The sequence below is a fragment of the Aotus nancymaae genome, unplaced genomic scaffold, assembly GCF_030222135.1.
Source record: "Aotus nancymaae isolate 86718 unplaced genomic scaffold, 86718_ANA_hifiasm-v0.15.2.pri h1tg000016l, whole genome shotgun sequence".
Lineage (NCBI taxonomy): Eukaryota > Metazoa > Chordata > Mammalia > Primates > Aotidae > Aotus > Aotus nancymaae.
Genome location: NW_026988428.1, coordinates 41169418 through 41190994, shown reverse-complemented (window position 1 = coordinate 41190994; position 21577 = coordinate 41169418). Strand labels below are relative to the sequence as shown.

At 46.1% G+C, this 21577-nt stretch overlaps 1 protein-coding gene across 2 annotated transcripts in view; it reads right to left on the bottom strand.

Annotated features, from left to right (window-relative positions):
• Positions 1 to 18831, bottom strand: part of KIF5A (kinesin family member 5A) — a 36766-nt gene extending 17935 nt beyond the window's left edge. Inside the window, exons 1-8 of one of the 2 annotated variants that reach the window (XM_012469755.2) lie at positions 18478 to 18831; positions 4337 to 4424; positions 4170 to 4243; positions 3651 to 3755; positions 3353 to 3401; positions 2896 to 2951; positions 1453 to 1540; positions 1049 to 1173 (exon numbers count right to left, since the gene is read on the bottom strand). In XM_012469755.2, coding sequence (XP_012325178.1) covers positions 1049 to 1173; positions 1453 to 1540; positions 2896 to 2951; positions 3353 to 3401; positions 3651 to 3755; positions 4170 to 4243; positions 4337 to 4424; positions 18478 to 18606 — 714 coding nt within the window. In that variant the 5' untranslated portion in view covers positions 18607 to 18831. The remainder of the gene's footprint in view (positions 1 to 1048; positions 1174 to 1452; positions 1541 to 2895; positions 2952 to 3352; positions 3402 to 3650; positions 3756 to 4169; positions 4244 to 4336; positions 4425 to 18477) is intronic. The other variant, XM_021675306.2, reaches the window with a different exon arrangement.
• Between the last annotated feature and the right edge of the window lie 2746 nt (positions 18832 to 21577).

Genomic DNA, 21577 nt, shown 5'->3' with positions numbered 1-21577 from the left:
CTGGGATTGGGAAAGGCCCTTGCTCTGTTCCCCTCAACGCTCCTGTCCAAGCCCACCTTGCCCTCACCCCTTGCCACATATTATATGATTCCATTTATATGAAATGTTCAGTATAGGCGAATCCATAGAGACAGAGAGTAGATTAGAGGTGGACAGGGGATGGGGTTAGGGGACAATGGAGAGTGACTGTGAGTGGGTGATGACAGTGTTCCAGCACTGGGTAGTGTGATGGTTGCCCAACCTTGGGAACATACTACAAACCACTGAGTTGCCTTTGAAATGGTGAACTTTATGGTATGTGAATTATATCCCAATACAAATAATTTTTTAGTTAAAAAAAATACTGTAGTCCCAGCTACTCGGGAGGCTGAGGCAGGAGAATTGCTTGAACCCAGGGGGCAGAGGTTGCAGTGAGCCGAGATCGTGCCATTGCACTCCAGCCTGGGTAACGAGCGAAATTCCGTCTCAAAAAAAAAAAAAAAAAAAGACAAGGACCGGCCAGATGCAGTGGCTCACGCCTGTAAGGCCAAGGCAGGTGGATCACAAGGTCAGGAGTTCAAGACCAGCCTGACCAAGATGGTGAAACCCTGTTTCTACTAAAAATACAAAAAATTAGCCAGGCGTGGTGGCAGGTGCCTGTAATCCCAGCTACTTGGGAGACTGAGGCAGATAATTTAACTCAGGAGGCAGAGGTTGTGAGCTGAGATTGCGCCACTGCACTCCAGCCTCTGTGACAGAGCAAGACTCCATCTCAAAAAAAAAAAAAAAAAGGAGAAGAAGAAGAAAAGCCAAGATCCAGCTTGGCCAACATAGTGAAATCTCGTCTCTACTAAAAATACAAAAACTTAGCCAGGTGTGGTGGCGAGCACCTGTAATCACAGCTACTTAGGAGGCTGAGGCAGGAGAATCGCTTGAACCCGGGAGGCAAAGGTTGCAGTGAGCTGAGATCATGCCACTGCACTGCAGCCTGGGGACAGAGCAAGACTCTATCTCAAAAATAAGAAAGAGCCAAGGCTTCCACTCACCCCATATCCACAGGACCCCTTACCTTCTCACTCCCTGCCAGGTCCACCAGATACAGTTTCCCACTGAGCTTCTGCTCCGTTTCCATGTTCTCCTGTTTGATGTTGATGAGGAAGATGCTGTGGCTCCGAGAGCTGTGTTCATTCATGTCTGCAGGAGCAAGGGAGAAACGACCTGCACCACCCTGCAGAACGGAGGTCCTCAGCCCCTGGCTTCCACTGACCCCAGCCCCGCTCACCCGGAGAGAAGGTGCCCGCCAGGACTAGCCCTACTGCCACATCTCCCAAGCAGCAGGGTCCCTCAGACAAAAGGTCCTCCTCTTCTGAGGGGCAAGTCTTTCCTGGCTCACTTTTGAGTCCCACCATCCCAGAGGACACAGAAGACAGGTGGATCCCCAGACTCGAGAGAGCCCCTTGTATCCCCACTCACTGGTGACAGCCACATGACGATTTGATTTCCCTTCATCAATCACATCAAGAATCTCCTCTGGGCTGGACACAAAGCGTTCAGTACAACCCTGTGGGGGGCAAATGGACAGTGATCCATACACTTTGTTTTTAAGTTTGTATTTATTTTTATCTTATTTATTACTTTTTTGAAACAGTGTCAGCCGGGCACAGTGGTTCATGCCTGTAATCTCAACACTTTGGGAGGCCGAGGAGGGTGGATCACCTGAAGTCAGGAGTTTGTGACCAGCCTGCCCAACATGGCAAAACCCTGTCTCTACTAAAAATACAAAAATTAGCCAGGTCTGGTGGTGCATGCCTGTAATCCCAGCTACTTGGGAGGCTGAGGCAGGAGAATTGCTTGAACCCAGGAGGCAGAGGTTGCAGTGAACCAAGATTGCACCACTGCACTCCAGCCTGGGCAACAAAAGAGAAACTCCATCTCAAAAACAAAAAAAAAAAGGGAAAAAAACAGTGTCGTGGCCAGGCACAGTGGCTCACTCCTGTAATCCCAGCACTTTGGGAGGCCGAGGTTGGCGGATCACCTGAGGTCAGGAATTTGAGACCAGGCTGTTCAACATGGTGAAACCCCATCTCCACTAAAAATACAAAAGTTAGCCAGATCTGGTGGTGCACGCCTGTAATCCCAGCTACTTGGGAGGCTGAGGCAGGAAAATTGCTTGAACCCAGGAGGTGGAGGTTGCAGCGAGCCAAGATCGTGCCATTACACTCCAGCCTTGGCAACAGAGTGAGACTCCATAAAAAAAAAAAAACAAAGAAAGGAAAGGAAAGCAAAGGAAAAGAAACAGTATTGCTCTACTACCCAGACCAGAGTGCAGTGGTGCTATCATGGATCACTGCAACCTCAATCGAGCTCCTGGGCTCAAGCAATCCTCACGCCTCAGCCTCCTGAGTAGCTGGGTCTACAGGTGTGTGCCACTATGCCTGGCTAATTTTCTTTTTTAATTAAACAAGAGGCCAGGCACAGTGGCTCATGCCTGTAATCCCAGCACTTTGGGAGGCTGAGGTGGGCAGATCACTTGAGGCCAGGAGTTCAAGGCCAGCCTGGCCAACATGATGAAACCCCGTCTCCGCTAAAAATACAAAAAATTAGCCATGTCCAGCTAGTTTTTTGTATTTTTAGTGGAGACGGGGTTTCATCATGTTGGCCAGGCTGGCCTAGAACTCCTGGCCTCAAGTGATCTGCCCACCTCAGCCTCCCAAAGTGCTGGGATTACAGGTGTGAGCCACCATGCCCAGCCAAGACAGTATCTTTTCTGATCCCCTAGACTCTCCCTGGCCCTGAGGCACATCCCATTCCTCCAGGATATCCACTCTCCAACTTCCGAGTCACTGACCTATGCTCCTCCCCCACCCACACTCTCAATACACCGGGCCCACAAAGGTGCCCCGCCCCCACTCTCACCTTGACAAATGGCACCCGGTTCTTGTCCTCGTGCACAGACAAATTTGTCTTGGTCACTGAATCAAAAGAACGCAGGGTGAGCAAGGCTAGTACTTCCACAGCCCCCACCTAACCTTGCAGTCGGCTCAGATGGTGGTTTTCTTCTCTGTGCTAAAGGAAGACTCTCCCTGTGAAGCCTAAACTCCCTGCACAAGCTGAAGGTTCAGTTCCTCCTCCTTCTCCTCGAGGCTCCAGCTCCCCAGCCCCAGATCCTCTTGAACTGTTTATATGTAGTCCTGGGCTCCTAAGCTCATCTTCTGACCTTCTCAGTTTTTGGAAATTCTGGTGAATGGAGCCAAAGGATTTGAGTGCTGTGTGCCCTCTGCATCTTGTCAACCAGTGCCTAATTCCAAGAGCAATGTGAGCTCTTTTCTCCACCCTCCTCACACACCCTCATCCAATGGGGCTAAACACTCACCATCCAGAAGGTCACGAATTTTGTCCAGATAAATTTCAAAGTAAGAAACCTGATTAAGAAGAAAGAAAGAGGGTGAAGTAAAGAGGGCCTATCTTAAGGAGGTTTAGGAATCCCATACTAACGTGACCTGCTCAAACGGTGGTGGTGGGAGGAAAAGAACAGAAGAGAACATCTGGATGAAGAACTGGGGTAACTGGAAGGGGAATCCAGTTGGGGAGCCCAGACTCTTCCGTGGGTTTATTTTAGATCTTCCCCTCCCCGTCCCCATCTGAATGCCCAGCTGTCGTGCCCTGGTCACCTTGATGTGGAACTCAAGGTTCTCATCCATGGAATAGATGTGGTTGAAGATGTCTCGGGCAATTCGAGGAATGATTCCCATCAGCTGGGGGTCGTGCAGCTTTCCCTGGCGAGTGAAGGTATTTGAGAATGAAGCTGGGGCTCAGGGAGAATGAGACAACTCAGATGTATGCAGGTGAACACCAAGGCAAGAGTCAGTAAGAAGAAAGTCCTAAGTTAGGAGATGGTCACCACCATGTCTGCCTTTTAGAGGAGCAAGGAGATAATTGAGTAGCCCTTTGGAGTTCCGTTGCTTTTCCAGATCAAAAGAAGACTGGAGTAGTGGAAAGAATGATACATCACAGCGGGTTGAAGGGATTCCATTAAACTTCCCCTAATGTTGCCCTTGTGTTCATCGTCTGTACCCATCTATCTTCCTCTGGACCAGGAAATCCTTGATTCCTAGATCTTCCCCCACTGAGATTCCCTGATCTTCCATTAACACTCCTAGCCCCTCAACCACCAGAGTCAGAACCCTCACCTCCATGGTATGTGTTTTCCCTGAGGATGTCTGCCCATAAGCGAAAATGGTGCCATTATAGCCAGCAAGGACATCTGGAAGAGACAGTAGAGAAAGAGTACTGGTGGAGACAAGCCAGGTAGGGAATGGGGTGCTGAGAAGAGACATTCTAAAAAGAAATCTATTACCTTTGACAATCTGCATGGCACATGCATGATAAACTTGCTCTTGAGTCGTGTTTGGGGGGAATACACGGTCAAAAACATATGGCTTCCCCTGAAATGAAAATAAAATACATCAGACGTCAGTAGGCAGGATGTGAGCGAGAAGAAATACCACAGCCCCCTTCTATTAGCTGAAAAAGGCACCCTGTTCTTCAATGCCCCTAACCCATGAAAATGTGGGAGAATGAGAGAAACCAAAGGTACTGACGCCAGGAGTTGTGTCTGTGTGGTAGAGGAGCGTCGTACAGTGAGACTGTGTTAGGGGAACCTAGTCGTGGTGTGATGACTGAGAACTCCACTACCCCAAACTCCTCCCTGGGAAACCAGATGAAAAAAAGACAGTAGGGCCACAGGTGATGAAAAGTGAAGAACCATTCATTAACACTAAAAAGTATCTCAAGCTAGAAATACCTTCCTCAACAGATCCAGATGCCCTGATATGGAAAGCTCTTCAGCTGTACTAAGTGAAAGACGCAAAGTTAGTGACACATGTGTATAGCATGTTCCCTACCACGTAAATGAAATTCAGTCTACAGTGAGAGCCTCTGTGGAAACATTAACAGAAGCTCGCTCTCTTTGTGAAAGGAATATATTATATTAGAAATATGGACCTCCCTTTAAGAACAGAACAAGCTTTAATTCAAGAACTGTGGGCCAGGCACGGTGGCTCATGCCTGTAATCCTAGCACTTTGGGAGGCAGAGGCAGGCAGATCACAAGGTCAGATTTCAAGACCAGCCTGGCCAACGTAGTGAAACCCCATCTCTACTAAAAATAGAAAAAAAAAAAAAATTAGCCAGGTGTGGTAGCGGGTGCCTGTAATCCCAGCTATTTGGAAGGCTGAGGCAAGGAGAATCGCTTGAACCTGGAAGGCAGAGGTTGCAGTGAGCTGAGATTGTACCACTACACTCCAGCCCAGGGGACAGTGCGAGACTCTGTTTCAAAAACAGGAAAGAAGGAAGGGAGGGAGAGAGGGAGGGAGGGACGGAGGGAAGGAGGGAAGAAAAAAGAAAGAACTGTGAAGCAAATCATTCAGACCTACAAATTCTTGTTTAATTCAGGAATATGTTGTAAATCATGTGTGCTGATAAGAAAGATAAAGATACAAAATACTTACAACTCACGGAGCTAACCAATGAATATATTTGATGGCTAATTACATGACAGGTAAATCTCTGGTAAGAGTAAATGAGACAATGCTTGTTCTCTATCATAAGTGACTGACTCGTCAAATTGTTTTACTACAGAGTCCATCTCTATCAAACAGAAATGTAAACCTCAAGATCTACAGACATCAGAGTTTGGGAGATATGTTTTAACTAATTGAGGAAAGTTATAAACATTGTCTAGAGCTGGAGATGAGGCTCTAGGTATAGCAACAACATTGCATAATATATACAGAATTTTTTTTCTAGAAGGAGTTATACAAAAGTGTTAACAGTGGTTACTTTGAGGAGAGAAACTGAGAGAAAGTCTTTTATTTTTCATTTTGTATCCTGCATGGTTTACATTTTTAAACTATGTACTAGCATTTAAAAATTTTTTAAGGCAAAGAAGAGATAACAGTATATTCCTTTTTTCTTTATTTTATTTTTTTCTTGAGATGGAGTCTCCCTTTGTTGCCCAGGCTGGAGTGCAGTGGCAGGATCTTGGCTCACCGCAACCTCCGCCTCCCAGGTTCAAGCCATTCTCCTGTCTCAGCCTCCCCAGTAGCTGAGATCACAGGCACCCGCCACCATGCCTGGCTAATTTTTTGCATTTTTAGTAGAGACAAGGTTTCACCATGTTGGGCAGGCTGGTCTTGAACTCCTGACCTCAGGTGATCCGCCCACCTCAGCCTCCCAGTGCTAGGATTTAGGTGTGAGCCACTGCACCTGGCCTCTTTATATTTCTTTGTGTAAAAGAAAACTAATAAATTTGTTTTTAATATTAAAAAAATTAAATCTGGCTTATACAAAAAAATCTACCTAAAATATTTACCTAGTCTCTCTGTTGTGAAAGCCTCTGAAGCCCAAGAAACGGAATCCACAAAGGAAAAGAAGTTAGAAAAGTGCTTTCTGTAATGTACCATAAACTGATAGAAGCTTTCTGAAGGACAATTCTATTAAATATTTAAATATCCATACTGTTCATACTATGTACCAGGATTCCAGTGCTAAGATTTCCTTTTACAAAACACTTGCTGGCTGGGCACGGTGACGCATGCCTATAATCCTAGCACTTTGGGAGGCTGAGGCAGGCAGATCACTTCAGATCAGGAGTTCAAGACCAGCCTAGGCAACATGGTGAAACCCCATCTCTACAAAAGTTAGCTGGGTGTGGTGGTGCATGCCTATCATTTACTCAGGAGGCTACTCAAGAGGCTGAGGTGGGCAAATTACCTGAGCTCAAAAGGCAGAGGTTGCAGTGAGCCAAGATGGGGCCACTGCACTCCAGCCTAGGCAACAGAGAGAGACCCTGCATCAAAGCAAACAAACAAACAAAAAAAAAACCTCCCTTTTTTCTTTTATTTTTCTTGAGTCAGAGTCTCATTTGTCATGCAGGCTGGAGTGCAGTGGCAAAATCATAGCTCACTGCATCCTTAACCTCCCGGGCCTAAGCAATTCTCCCAAGTAGCTGGGACCACAGGCACATGCCACTATGCCTGCCTAATTTTGTTTATTTTTTGTAGAGGCAGAGTCTCACCATGTTGCGCAGGCTGGTCTCAAACTCCTGGGTTCAAGCGATCCACCCAACTCAGCCTCCCAAAGTGCTAGGATGGCAAGCGTGAGCCACCATGCCTCGCCTTAAAAACTCTCATAAATTAGTAACAAAAAGACAAAAACTAAACCAGAAAAAAGTGAACAAGAACTAGAAACAAGCAACAGAAGAAGAAATATAAATGTTCAGTAATCATGAAGATGTTCAACATTTTCCAAGAAAAAAACTGAAATGGTAAAATCTCTTTTCACCTCTCAAACTGACAAACAAAATTTTCATTGTAATACCTAGTATAGATACAGGTTCAAAGAAATGAGAACCTTCATTATTTTCTGGTTGGAGAGTATATCCATATAACAATTCAAAAATGAATAATCAAAAGCCTTAAATTTTATATATCCATGGATCCAGAAATTCTACTTCTAAGAACTGATACTATGGAAATCAAGATTTTGCTACCAGGATGTTTATAATCACACTGCTTATGAAAATGAGAAATTGAAGACAACTTAAAGGAGTGACATTTAGGAGACTGGTTAACCTAAAGAGTGGATTAAATTATAGCATATACCTATATTTTATTCCTGACTGTTATTTAAAATAATGTCATAACTGGCTGGGCATGGTGGCTCATGCCTGTAATCCCAGCATTTTGGAAGACCAAGGCAGGCAGATTATTCGAGGCCAGCAGTTCGAGACTAGCCTGGCCAACATAGTGAAACCCTGTCTCTAAGAACACAAAAATTAGCCAGGCATAGTAGCGTATGCCTGTAATCTCAACTACTTCGGAGGCTGAGGCACAAGAATTGCTTGAACCCAGGAGGCAGAGGGTGCGGTGAGCTGAGATCACACCACTGCTCTCCAGCGTGGGTAATGGAGTGAGACTCTGTCTCAAAAAAAGTAAAATAAAATAAAAATAAAAATGTAATAATAGAACATCAATAAATAAAACATCAATATATCTCAAAAGCATGTTGAAATAATCCAAACACAAAAGAACACATACTGTATTATTCTCTTTATATAAAATTTAAGAATGGACAGAACTTGTCCATAGTGCTAGAAGTCAAAATAGCAGCTACCTGCTATTGTGGTAACAATATGCAAGTGGTAATGACAGGAAAAGGACACGGAGGAGCTTTCAGGAGTGACAAAAGTGTTCTAGATTTTGATCTGTGCAGTGGTTACATGGGTGTCTACATGTTATAAAATTCATCAAGCTGTTTGCCTAAGATCTGTACATTGTATGTAAATTATATCACTATCATAAATTATAACATCATAAAATGATGTTTTAATGGCTCTTAAACACATTAATTAATGCTCAGCCTTACTGTTAATAAGCAAAATGCATATTAGAACTATGAAACACAATTTTTACCTTTGAAAGTGGCCAAAATAACATAGACAATGCACTACACTGGTAAGAATGTGAGTAAATATTCACACATACTGCTGAGGGTGCATAGAAATTGGAGGCCAGACGTAGTGGTTCACGCCTATAATCCCAGCACTTTGAGGGGCCAAGGCAGGCGAATCACGAGGTCAAGAAATCGAAACCATCCTGGCCAACATGGTGAACCCCATCTCTACTAAAAACACGAAAAATTAGCTGGGTGTGGTGGTGCGTGCCTGTAGTCCCAGCTACTCGGGAGCCTGAGTCAGGAGAATCAAATGAACCCAGGAGGAAGAGGTTGCAGTGAGCTGAGATCATGCCACTGCACTCCAGCTTGGGCGACAGAGTGAGCAAACAAAAAAAAAGAAAAAAGAAAAAGAAAGAAATTGAAGCCAACTCTATGAAAGGCAATTTGGAACTAGCCTTACATTTTTAAATGCATATACCTTATGACCTCCAGTTTGAAAAATTTATCCTGTAGACACACTGCACATATGCAAAAAATATTTATACAAGGCTATTTAACTGCTTGTAATAGCAGATGATTAGAATAACCCTTAATGTAAACCAACAGAGGCCTGGTTAAATAATGGCCTATCCCTACAACAAATTATACAGTTAAAGGAGATAGGTCATATGTGGTGTAATCCCAGTTCTTTTAGAGGTCGAGGCTGGAGGATCCTTGAGACCAGGAGTTGAGACCTGCCTGGGCAACATAGGGAGACCCTGTCTCTAAACAAATAATAATAATAAAAATAAATAGCCAGGCATGGTGGCATGGGCCTCTGATCCCAGCTACTCAGGAGCCTGAGGCAGGATGATGACCTGAGCCTGGAAGGTGGAGGTTGCAGTAAGCTGTGATTGCACCACTGCACTGCAGCCTGAGCAACAGAGCAAAACCCTGTCTCAGAGGGAAAAAACAAAAAAACAAAAAAAATAGCAGGCTTGGTGGCTCACATCTGTAATCCCAGCACTTTGGGAGGCTGAGGCAGGTGGATCACGAGGTCAGGAGTTCGAGACCAGCCTGACCAACATGGTGAAACCCCATCTCTACTAAAAATACAAAAATTAGTCAGACCTGGTGGCTCGCACTTGTAATCCCAGCTACTCAGGAGTCTGAAGCAGGAGAATTACTTGAACCCAGGAGGCGGAGGTTGCAGTGAGCTGAGATTGCCCCACTGCACTCCAGCCTGGGGAACAGCAAGACTCCTTCCAAAAAGAAAAAAAAAAAGAATGAGATAAATTTTTATGTGCTGATGTGAAAGGATCTCCAGGACTCAGTGTTTTGTTTTGGTTTGTTTGTTTTGAGGAGACAGAACCTTGCTCTGTCACCCAGGCTAGAGTGCAGTGGCGTTATCTAGGCTCACTGCAACCTCTGCCTCAAAGGCACAAGTGATTCTCCTGCCTCAGCCTCCCAAGTATCTGGGATTGAAGGCTCCTGCCACCACGCCTGGCTAATTTCTATATTTTTAGTAAAGATAGTGTTTCCCCATGTTGGCCAGGCTGGTCTTGAACTCCTGACCTCAGGTGATCCACCTGCCTCAGCTTCCCAAAGTGCTGGGATTATAGGAGTGAGCCACCATGCCCAGCCCTGTATGGTTCTTTGTTGTTTGTTTTTTGTGACAGTCTCACTCTGTCGCCCAGGCTGGAGTGCAGTGGCACAATCTTGGCTCACTGCAACCTCTGCCTCCTGGATTCAAGAGATTCTCCTGCCTCACCCTCCCAAGTAGCTGGCCGCCTGCCACCATGCCCAGCTAATTTTTGTTTTATTTGTTTATTTATTTATTTATTAAAATGGAGTCTTGCTCTGTCATCAGGCCAGAGTGCTGTGGCATGATCTTGGCTCACTGCTACCCCCGCCTCCCGGGTTCAAGTGATTCTCCTGCCTTAGCCTCCCGAGTAGCTGGGACTACAGATACACGCCACCATGCCCAGCTAATTTTTATATTTTTAGTAGAGACAAGGTTTCACTATGTTGGCCAGGATGGTCTGGCTCTCCTGATTCCGTGATCCGCTCACTTCGGCCTCCCAAAGTGCTGGGATTACAGGCATGAGCCACCTCGCCCAGCCCTGTTTTTTTTATTTTTTTAAAGGTGCAGAATGGGATGTATAATATGCTACCATTTGTGTAAAAAAAAAAAAAGGTATGCATGTATATACGTATTTGCTTATAAACATATGGTACATTTTTGGAAAGATCCACAAGAAGCTGCCTTCTGAAAGGGGAACTGTGTGGCTGGAAAAGGGGTGAGAAGGAGAAGGAAACAGTATAAACCTTTTCATATTGTTTGCATTTTGTCACAAGTGTGGGTAAGACATTTGAAGGTTAAATTAAAAATTGTAAAATACAGCCAGGTATGGTGGTACAAGCCTATAATCCTAGCTACTCAGGAGGCTGAGGTGGAAGGACTGCTTGAACCCGGGAGGAGGAGGTTGCAGTGAGCCAAGATCGCACTGCTGCACACTCCAGCCTGGGTGACAGAGTGAGACTCCAACTCAAAAAAAAATTGTAAAATAATAAAGTTATGTAGCAATATTTAACAATGGCAAAATAGTCGTAATATTTTTTAGAGAAAAAAGGCTACAAACAATATATAGTTTATGATATCATTTTATTATAATTAACATGTATATACACAGAAAAAAAGACTGGAAAAATACACAAATTACTAACTGCTTTTTAGGGGTGGTAGGATACTGGGTGATTTTTAGCTTCTTCTGTGTGCTTTTCTTTGTCTTTATGTTAACAATTAAAATGTATTAGTGTTGTAATTACATTATTTTTAATGTTATTAAAGAAAAATCTACCTTAATTTTGAATTGTAATTAATTCTTTTTTTTTTAATTTTTTAATTTTTTTAAATTTTTTTTAAAGACGGGGTTTCACCATGTTGGTCAGGCTGGTCCTGAACTCTCGACCTCAGGTGATCCTCCTGCCTTGGCCTCCAAAGTGCTTGGATTACAGGCGTGAGCCACGACGCCTGGCCTTGTAATTAATTATTAAATTGTAATCTACCTCAATGTTTCTCTCACCTAGTGGCCAAGAAACAGAAACAAACAAAATATGTCTATCTCAGACCAATGCCTCTTATCCCTTTTTTTTTTTTTTTTTTGAGACGGAGTTTCGCTCTTGTTACCCAGGCTGGAGTGCAATGGCGCGATCTCAGCTCACCGCAACCTCCGCCTCCTGGGTTCAGGCAATTCTCCTGCCTCAGCCTCCTGAGTAGCTGGGATTACAGGCATGCGCCACCGTGCCCAGCTAATTTTTTTGTATTTTTAGTAGAGACGGGGTTTCACCATGTTGACCAGGATGGTCTCCATCTCTTGACCTCGTGATCCACCCGCCTCAGCCTCCCAAAGTGCTGGGATTACAGGCGTGAGCCACCACGCCCGGTATCTCTTTTTTTTTTTTAATTTCCTTTTTCCTTTATTATGTAACATAAGACTTACTGACTTCATATCACCATTTAAGTACTGTTCACGTTCTGTAATAGCATTTGGGTTGGGGATTGGTGTGTTTCTGGCTGTACAAAGGATAGTTGTATTATATTAGGCAAAATTATGACCTTATCGTCTTTATTTGAAGATTTGTGTGATCTTAGGAGATGCGTATGGGTTCAAGTTGACAAGGGGTGGGCTTGTGATGGTTAATACTGTCAACTTGATTGGATTGAAGGATGCAAAGTATTGTTCCCGGGTGTGTCTGTGAAGGTGTTGCCAAAGGAGATTAACATTTGAGTCAGCGTTGGGAAAGGCAGACCCACCCTTAATCTGGGTGGGCACCATCTAATCAGCTGCCAGTGTGGCCAGAATATAAAACGGCAGAAAAATGTGAAAAGATGAGACTGGATTTCTCATGTCTTCTCCACCAACAATCTCTATCCATGTTTCATGAAGCCAGGCATCCAGCCAAAGGGGATTAAATGCAACTCTCAAGCCAACCTTGCCCCTCCCCTACCCACCAAACATAGGCACCAACACGCCAACCACCCCACCCCAGCCCACACACACACTCCCTCAAAACATTCCCAGTTACAGGATTCTAGACGGCTCCACAGACGCATTAAAATGGAGAGCGCTCTCCAAATGCTGAAGCCAATTATACCCCCTTTACATCAGGAACCCCTTTACATCAGTCTAGGCTGGGAATAAAGAAAAGAGCAGAGAGGGAGGAAGGAAGACGTTCTCAGATCTGTGAGTCTAAAAGATACCCAAGAGCCAAAAATTGGTGCATTTAGTAAACTCCTGAGCAGGGAAAGCCATGTGACATGAGATATGATTTCAGGGGTTCCAGGAAGGCCTGCTACCTACTTCTTTATTCTTAGCTGGGCTCTAAAATTCCAGGTCTAGCTCTTTGTTTCTTTAAGGTATTTTTATTCTTTTTAAAATGTAAATTTCTTTTCTTTTCTTTTCTTTTTTTTTTGAGATGGAGTTTTGTTCTTTCGCCTAGGCTAGGGTGCAGTTGGGGAGATCGTGGCTCACTGCAACCTCCACCTTCCAGTTTCAAGTGATTCTCCTGCCTCAGCCTCACGAGTAGCTGGGATTACAGATGCCCACTACCACACCTGGCTAATTTTTGTATTTTTAGTAGAGACAGGATTTCACCACGTTGGCCAGGCTGATCTTGAACTCCTAACCTAGTGATCCACCTGCCTCGGCCTCCCAAAGTGCTGGGATTACAGGAATGAGCCACCATACCTGGCCAATTTTTTTTTTTTTAAATTTAATTTTTTTTTTTTTGGCGATGGAGTCTCACTCTCCTGCCCAGGCTAGAGTGCAGTGGCGTGATCTCGACTCACTGCAACCTCAGCCTCCCAGGTTCAGACAATTCTCCTGCCTCCGCCTCCCAAGTAGCTGGGTTTACAGGCACCTTCCACCATGCCTGGCTAATTTTTGTAAATTTACTATTGATTATACTCCAGATGAATTAATTGTTTCTGATTTTTTTAAAAAATTACTGCTCCTTGTAGAGCAAGGCTAACCTGTGGGCAGTGTGCCCAGAGTAGACTGATTTTCATGAAAATAACTAGACCAGTGGTCTTCCACTTTTCCTGCCTGTAGACACATGGGAAGCACCACCATTATTTACAGCTCTCATAACACACAATTACTCTGAATCAGATTGTAGCATGTTATGGGAGGTTTCTTATCAGAATCCGGGGGAGTATATAGATAACTCTCTATACTAGCAAACTCTCTGTACTCTCTATATTAGCAAAAGCCATATCTAATGTTCCTCTCCCCTGCCTCTGCCCAAGCCACTCCACAGGTTTGGGATCACAACCATGATCCAGATTTTCTTGAAGGCAGGGATTCCCTTTAAATCCCCAACACCAAACAGAGTCCCTGGCCTATAGGATGCTGATGTCGTTTAGATGTTGGTCCCCTCAAAATCTCAAGTTGACATTTGATCCCCAATGCTGGAGGTGGGACATGGTGGGAAGTGTTTGGCACATGGAGGTAGATCCCTGATGAGTGGCTTGGTGCCTTCCCCGTGGTAATTAATGAGTTCTCGCTCTATGAGTTCATGTGAGAGCTGGCTGTTAAAAAGGGCCTGGCACCTCTCGCTCTCCCTCTTGTTCCCTCTCTCGCCATGTGATGCCTGCTTGCTTGCTTTTTGCCTCCCACCATGATTGGAAGCTTCCCGAGGCCCTCGCCAGAGCGGATGCTGGTGCCATCCTTCTTGTACAGCCTGCAGAACTGTAGCCAAATATATCTCTTTTCTTTATAAATCACCCAGCCTAGGGTATTCCTTTATAGCAACATATAGAGGATTATGACAGATGCTCTTCATAAATATTTGTTGAATAAACATAGATATTGACAAAGAAGGGAGAAGAAATACTTGGGATTTGGAGGTTTGGATGAAACTATCAGTAAAAAGGAAAAGTGTTACCCACTTCCCAATTTTGTCAACGCTAGCTTGTGAGGAGACAGCATATAAAATAGTGATAATGCCTAACTCTTACTGAGAGTTTATTGTGTGCCTGCCATGTTACAAAGCGGTGTATATGCATCATCTCATTTAATGCCCACAGTAATCCTAGGACATAGATACTATTATTATGCCCACTTTATAGATGAGGAAACAGGCTCAAAGAGGTCAGGTAGCTTGCCCACAGTCACACGGCCGAGAAATGCCAGAGCACAGTTTCAAACTCAAGCAATCCGATTCCAGACCCACCCTGCAAAGGGATCCAAGAACTGAACAGCCAATACTGTGTCAGAGCCTTATCAAGGCTTTTCCTTCCCCTCCTCCATATCCCCCCTCCTCATAACTGGGCATTTTCCCAAGTATTTCCAGACAGAACTAAAGCCTTTCATCATTCCACTTTTCCAACCTCAATCCAATTTTCAGAAGTATGCAATTCTCCCATCCACCCTCTCCACCTCCAGGTAATCGAAGACTCTGTGAGTTGTTAATTAGAAATAGTCACAGAATCCCTCCTCCTCCTCCTAGGAATGCCCCCGAGATCCAATATCTCTCCCACCCCCAGCAGTCTAAGTGCTCCTTAAAACCTGCTCTGAAGGGTCTCTCTTCAGAGTCCCACAGTCCAGGGTTCTTTGTTTTCCTTTCACCGCACTCCGAGCTTCCCTGGTGTCTCCTCTTCCATTTGTGTATCCCAGCACCTTTCTGTAATTTTCTATCATGTGTGCTGACTAGAGCTAAGTGGGGGTGGGGGTTTAAGATCAGGGGTCCAAAGATGACTGACCTGTTCAACCCTCAGTAAAGCACTTGGCATCAGCTGAACTTCAAGTGCCAGGTCTGATTTCCATAGTGACACCCCTGGGGATTGTTGCCATGGTAACGCTGGAGAGACACTGGCCACAGTGAACATTACTTCCCCTCTCCATTTTTCTTTATGAGACTTCCCCACAGCAAAGGAGAGCCCTGCTCCCCACTTCAGATATCAAATCCCAGGCCACCCCAAACAATACTGATTCTCCTCCAATAACCCTGCAGGTCCCAACCTAGCTTTGCCAAGTGAGGGACTCAATGGTCCGAGTTTCTTGCATAAGAACCCACTTAACCATCGGGAGACCTGAGGGAGGTAGGTGTGGACACTTGAATGAAAGAGAAAGAGAGAGAGAGAGAGTGTGTGTGTGTGTGTGTGTGTGTGTGCACATGTGTTTCTTCACTGTCATCCCTCCCACATCTGGTACAGATGCAGCAGCCCAGACAGCAGGCGTTGGGACACTGTGAGAAAGACCAAGGCAGAGGACAGAGAGACACCTAAATGGGTCTGGTGAAAAAACAACACTGGATTCTGAGTGTGCAAAGAGCAAAACAAGATGGGCACCACACAGAGACAGTGACCCAGACACCCTTCTACTATGACTCAGGCCATTAACTTTGGCTAAGCCCCATCCCCCAGGTTCCGGGAAGAAGTCAGAGGAGTGGGAGAGAAAAAAGGCACACGGAGCTGTCTCTCCCGCTTATTCTCCTACCCTCTAGCAAGCAGAACAAAGCCCACGAAGGGAAGAGACTCTGAAGCTCAGCACTAGCCGCAGTGCTGCAGAGGCGAAAGGGAGAGTAGTCACGGGAAGGAGCAGGGGCTGCATTGGGAAAGATTCTCCCTCCCACCTGCACTCTTCCCGCATCTTCCCAGACATCCTGAAGCAGCTTCCTCCATTAATTCCTAAGCCAGCTCCCCACCTGGTGGGCCCCAAAGAGAACTAGAGGAGAAAAGAGAAAAAGGAGCAGGAGTTTCCTTCCCTTGTTGGGACCCTCTAGGGTCTCCTAAAAATCATGTCTCCTGTAACCCTCATTCCCTAAATGACGAATGAATAGTAAGTCTGAAAAAGCAAACTCCAAGGATGTTGCCTGAGACAAATGGCCCCTGTAAGCATTTATCTTCAAGTAAGAGATTGACAAGGAGGGCTAGGGTGAGGGAAGATACAGAGCAAGACAAAGGTACAGCCCTACAGATATCAGGCAAAACAGACAAGGAAGTTCCAGCTGTGGAGCTGAGATGGAACCTGAATTGGCAGGGGGCCTTGGGCTTCTTTTCATCCCTCCTCTTCGCCCACCTCCCACTGTGTCTCTCCTGTTTAGCTGGGCCAACGACTGACAGATAGACACCACAACTCCTCTTCCCAACATCACCCCCTGCCCCATCCCAGCGCTCAGAGAGCCTAAAGGAGTTGGTTCAGACTTACTGGAAAAACCTTTCAGAGCAAGGAAATTGGGCCTAGAAGTTTTGCTCCCCATCATCACCCGCCCCTGTTTCTCAGCCATTATGTCTCAGGGGGACCTTAAGCTCCAGCTCTCACAACGAATGCTGGCTGTCCAGGACACTCGGAGAGGGGCCTCCAGAGTTGAACCAGGAATTGTTCTGTTGTTGTTGTTGTTGTTTTCTTTGTTTTTAGCCCATCCAGACTGAACAGACTGCAGGGCCAGAGAGGTCCCTGAAGCAAAGAGAAACAGAGGCCCTCTCCATGTGGCAAACACATACACAGACACACACACACAGACACACACACAGACACACACACAGACACACACACAGACACACACACACAGAGACACACACACACACAGAGACACAGACAAAAGCACTCATCTGAGTTAACAGTGTGGGTAAGGGTGCAGGGTGGTGACAGACTGGGGCTCTGGGGGACCGGTAAGCAGGTCTCCCCAGAGGTATATTTACTCAAAGTCCCATTCTCACTGACTCAGAAGGCCCAGACTTCCTCCCCTTCTTTCCTTCATTCCTTTAACAAACCTGTTTCCAGGTGCACTGTGCCAAGCACTATGGATAAAGATACATAAGAAGCACCTCTGACCTTGACTGCCCTCATACCTGCCCCTCCCTTCTCAAGCTGACTTTCGCTTCCTGGCCCAGCACCCCTCAAGCCCTACAGGATTCCACCGCAGATCCTTTCTCCCCACACACAGCCTGAGGTCCCTACCAAGCTAGGAAAGGGGAAGTGCGCAAGGCCTAGGATTTCCCTTTGGGCCATTACAGATGAAGGTTCAGAACAGAAGCCTGGGGACACAATGTGATAGGAAGAGATGGGAGGTTTGCAGTCACAGAGTGAGGTTCAGATCCATGGATTTATAGCATGACCTTGAGAAAGTTATTCAAATTCTTTGGGCCTCAATTTCTGCATCTGTAAAATGGAAATATTGATACTACTTCCAAGTGTAGTTTTGGGGGTTACATAGAATAACAGGCCCATTGTAAATATTAGTTCCCTTAAGATATTCTCCTTGGGTAGGGTTGTCCTGATGAGGTAGAGGTGGATGGCTACTTTTTATTGGATCCTCAAGAGAAAGGATGAATAAGCAAGTACTTACTAGGATCTCAGGGTGTGGGCATTTTTCTTTGGGGGGTCAGTTGGGGAATCTGAAACCCTCTTCCTACTGTACCTGAGACTGAAAGGCAGATCTTAGGATTCCAGAGGCTCCCCTCAAGACTGGGTGTGGCATCAATGCATTTCTTTCCCAGTAAACCCTTCATCAGACCTGTTCCCCCCAACACACACACAAAAATTCAGGCTATAACTACTTTAGGGAATGATGGAGGGTTTGATCTTAGAGTCCACTCCCATCCACACCTCTGCAGAGACCCTGGACTGTTCACCTCCCATCTAACCCGCCCAATAGTCTTACTCCTACCTTCCTGAGAGGTGGGGGTAGAGATCTGAGCCAATAACAAAGGGAAGATGAGCTTTCTCTAGGACAGGGGAGATGGAGAAGGGGAAAACATCAGAAAAACACAGGACTGGCTCTAAGGGGCGGAGAAGCTGCAGGGAGCCGCAACGGGGAGCTGGGTCTCCCGATGGTAGGGAAGTAGCCCCCTGCACTCTGCGGAGACTCGGCCGCTGGCCTGGCCAGGCCACACCCAGCCATCCTGATGCAGGGGAGAGGAGGGGCTGCGGGGAAGAGGATGAAGGATGAGCGGCGGGGAGGGGGCGCAGGGGGACAGGCAGAGACGACGGCTCTGCGTGGGGGAAAGATTCAGTCACCTGCCCCCTCCCTGAATTCCCTCCTGGGCAACACTCACCCCAATAACGACGCTGTCGTCCCCTTGGAAAATGGGGATGAACTTGTCTCCCCGCAGAATCTCAGCCTGGTTCAGGGGCCGGAATCGGCAGAGCACCTTGATGCTACATTCGTTGTTGGTCTCCGCCATGGTCGTCGCCGGCGTGGGGCTGGGACACTTCTTGGTTGCAGGGGTTGTGTGTGCTCCAGAGGCGGGGGCGCTCAGCTGAGGCCGAGGTGAGACAGGTGCTCGGTCTCTGGGGGCAGAGTTGAGGGCGTCCGGGAGAAGCCTGAGGAGCAGGGCCGGGGCGCGCTGTCTCTCTCCTGCGGCAGCGGGATGCAGGCGACCTGGGCGTCTGGTCCTCTCGGGCGCTCTGCCTCTCCGCCCCTCGCGCTGCAGCGCCGCGCTGCGGGCCTGGGCGGGGCCGCGATGGAGGAGCGGGGGCGGGGCTCCCTCCGCTGGGGGCGCTGGCTCGACGTCGACCCCCGAAGGGTGGGACCTCACTGCCCCCTCCTCCCTTCCTCACCCCTAACGTTAGGAGATAACCTTGCCCTAGACCCTTCCCCACCCAACGCACTCACTGCATCCCACCCCCACACTCCCAACCCGTTTGTCCCTCCCTCAGACTCCACCCCCTGGAAGGGTAAGGGGACTGAGATGGGCCTATCGCCTGTGTAGGGAAAAGGGTCAGCAGATCTCCCACTCTCTTTATTCCAGGGCATCCCCCAACCCGTCACATCCTCTCTCCAAACTGGGGTCACACTTCTCATTCTCCCCTTACCCCATCCCACACCCCACATGGACGGAAGCTGGACCCCTAACCCACTCAACCTTCTGGGGGACCGCTGCCTGTAGTCCTATGGAGGTGGGTGTCAGATGAGTGTCAGGGAGGTTCTGGCTACTCCCTTCCCCTTCCACATCCAAATGTGCACTCTACTGTTTCCCCAACGTACACACCAGGCCCCCAGTTTCAGGCAAGACAAACTCCCATTCTGGGTTATGGGAATCCAAAACCAGACACAATTCTTATTTTTGTGTCCTCGGTTGAGGATGGGATGAAGGTGGGCAGGAAACATTTTTGCAAGAGAAAGGGAGTCAGAAAGCAGTGAAGGAGGGGCAATGACGGAGATGCGTAAGGCCAGAGAGACTTTGAAATCTAAGGCAAACACCTGCATTTGGGTTTCAGGCAAGTTCAGTGTGTGTGTTTCTTCCTGTCTCAGTAAACATTGGAGGATAGAGTCCCAATACCTCAGCCCCTGCTCCCACCCAACACCCAGAAAAAAAGATGTGGGGGAAGAAAAACAAAAGAAGTGCCAAGCCCAGAGATTCCTTGTCCTTCCTCCCTTTGGGTCAGACTCCTGCTGCAGCCCCTGGAAAGAACCACCAAGAAGCTGGCCAAATTGATTTTTCTCCACGTCACAGGCCTCTGCTGACCAACAGAGTTGGACTGCAGGAGTTGAGGTTCTAGGCCAAGGGGAAGGGCGGGGTGGATGGGAGAAGGGAGGAGGAGAGGAAAGTTCTGCTCAGCAATTGTCTGGTGAGTGTTTAAGGTCACTTAGACACTATGGGACAAAAGTAAGACGCTGATAGCCTGGCCAGACAAGACCTAACTACTCAGAACTCAGCTGAGCAGGGTTTCCCATACTGGGGCTACACCTCTAATCCACCTTGAGTCTTAAGGGAACTGAAAGAAAAGAGTCCAACATAAGGAACGGGATAGGAAAGCAGTAGGACTATGGAGAAAGGGATAGAGGCTTGGGGAGGAGCCCGGAGAAAGAAAATGAGTTCCAAACTCAAGAACTCAATAGTCACTTGGTTTGGCACGATTTCTAAGTGTTGCAGCATCCTGCAAGCTCAGGAAACATCCTGGGAAACATCCCATCCTTGGGCCCCCAGGGGCTCCAAGGTGGCATCTGTAGTAAAGGAGTTTCAAAATGCCAGTCCTTGGAGGGTCACCGGTCAGAGACAAAAGTTCACTGAGTATGCCCCCACCTCCAAAAGAACAATGTGGTGAGTTTTTTGGTTTCTTTTTTTTTGATAAAGCTAGATTTGATGTTTCAAAGGACTGTCTTTTATTCTGAGTGTGTCCTTCCTGCTTTTCTACCAAGTAATGATGGTGATAGAAAGTAACAATGCTATGCTATGTCTGTCCTCAAGATTTGTGGTTGTTTTAATTTTATTGAATCATGAAATTTAAAAGTCTGAGAACGGGAAGTAAGGATGGTGAATGGGTACAAAAAAAATAGAAAGTATAATAAGACCTACTATTTGATAACACAATAGGGTGACTATAGTCAGGAATAACTTAATTGTACATTTTTAAATAACTTAAGGGTGTAATTAGATTATTTGTAGCTTAAAAGATAGATGCTTGAGAGGATGGATACCCTCTTCTCCATGATATGGTCATTTCACATTGCATACCTGTATCAAAATATCTCATGTGTCCCATAAATACATACGTCTACTGTGTATCCACAAAATTTAAAAACTTTAAAAAACTTAAAAGGAAGTCTGAGAACTATAAACGAAATGGTTAAGAGCATAGAGAGTGTTCAGACAGACATGGAGACACCGCTTACCTATTTATGAACTTCAGATAGGATTGCCAAATTTGAAAAACAAAAAACAAAAACAGGATGCTCAGCTTAATTTGAATTTCAGGGCCAGGCTCAGTGGCTCATGCCTGTAATCCCAGCACTTTGGGAGGCTGAGGCGGGCAGATCACCTGAGGTCAGGAGTTCAAGACCAGCCTGGCTAACATGGTGAAACTCCATCTCTAAATAAATAAATAAGAAAGAAAAATTTGAATTTCAGATACATAATTTTTTGTGTTAGTATACACACACACACCCCCCACACCACACACACCTACTTCTTATCTGAAATTCAAATGATCTGAAAGCCTTTACTTGAGAAGATTGCCTTTTTCATTCCTAACATACACTAAGCATTTACTAAATTTTACTTATTGTTATTTTTATTTTATTTTTATAAGAAACAGTATCAAGCAAAGTTCTTGTTGTTTTTGAAACCCTGGCTGTGTCACAATATGACTAGCTGTATGATTTAATCTAGTCATTTAATTCCTGGGAGCCCAGAACAGGAATTATAAATGTCC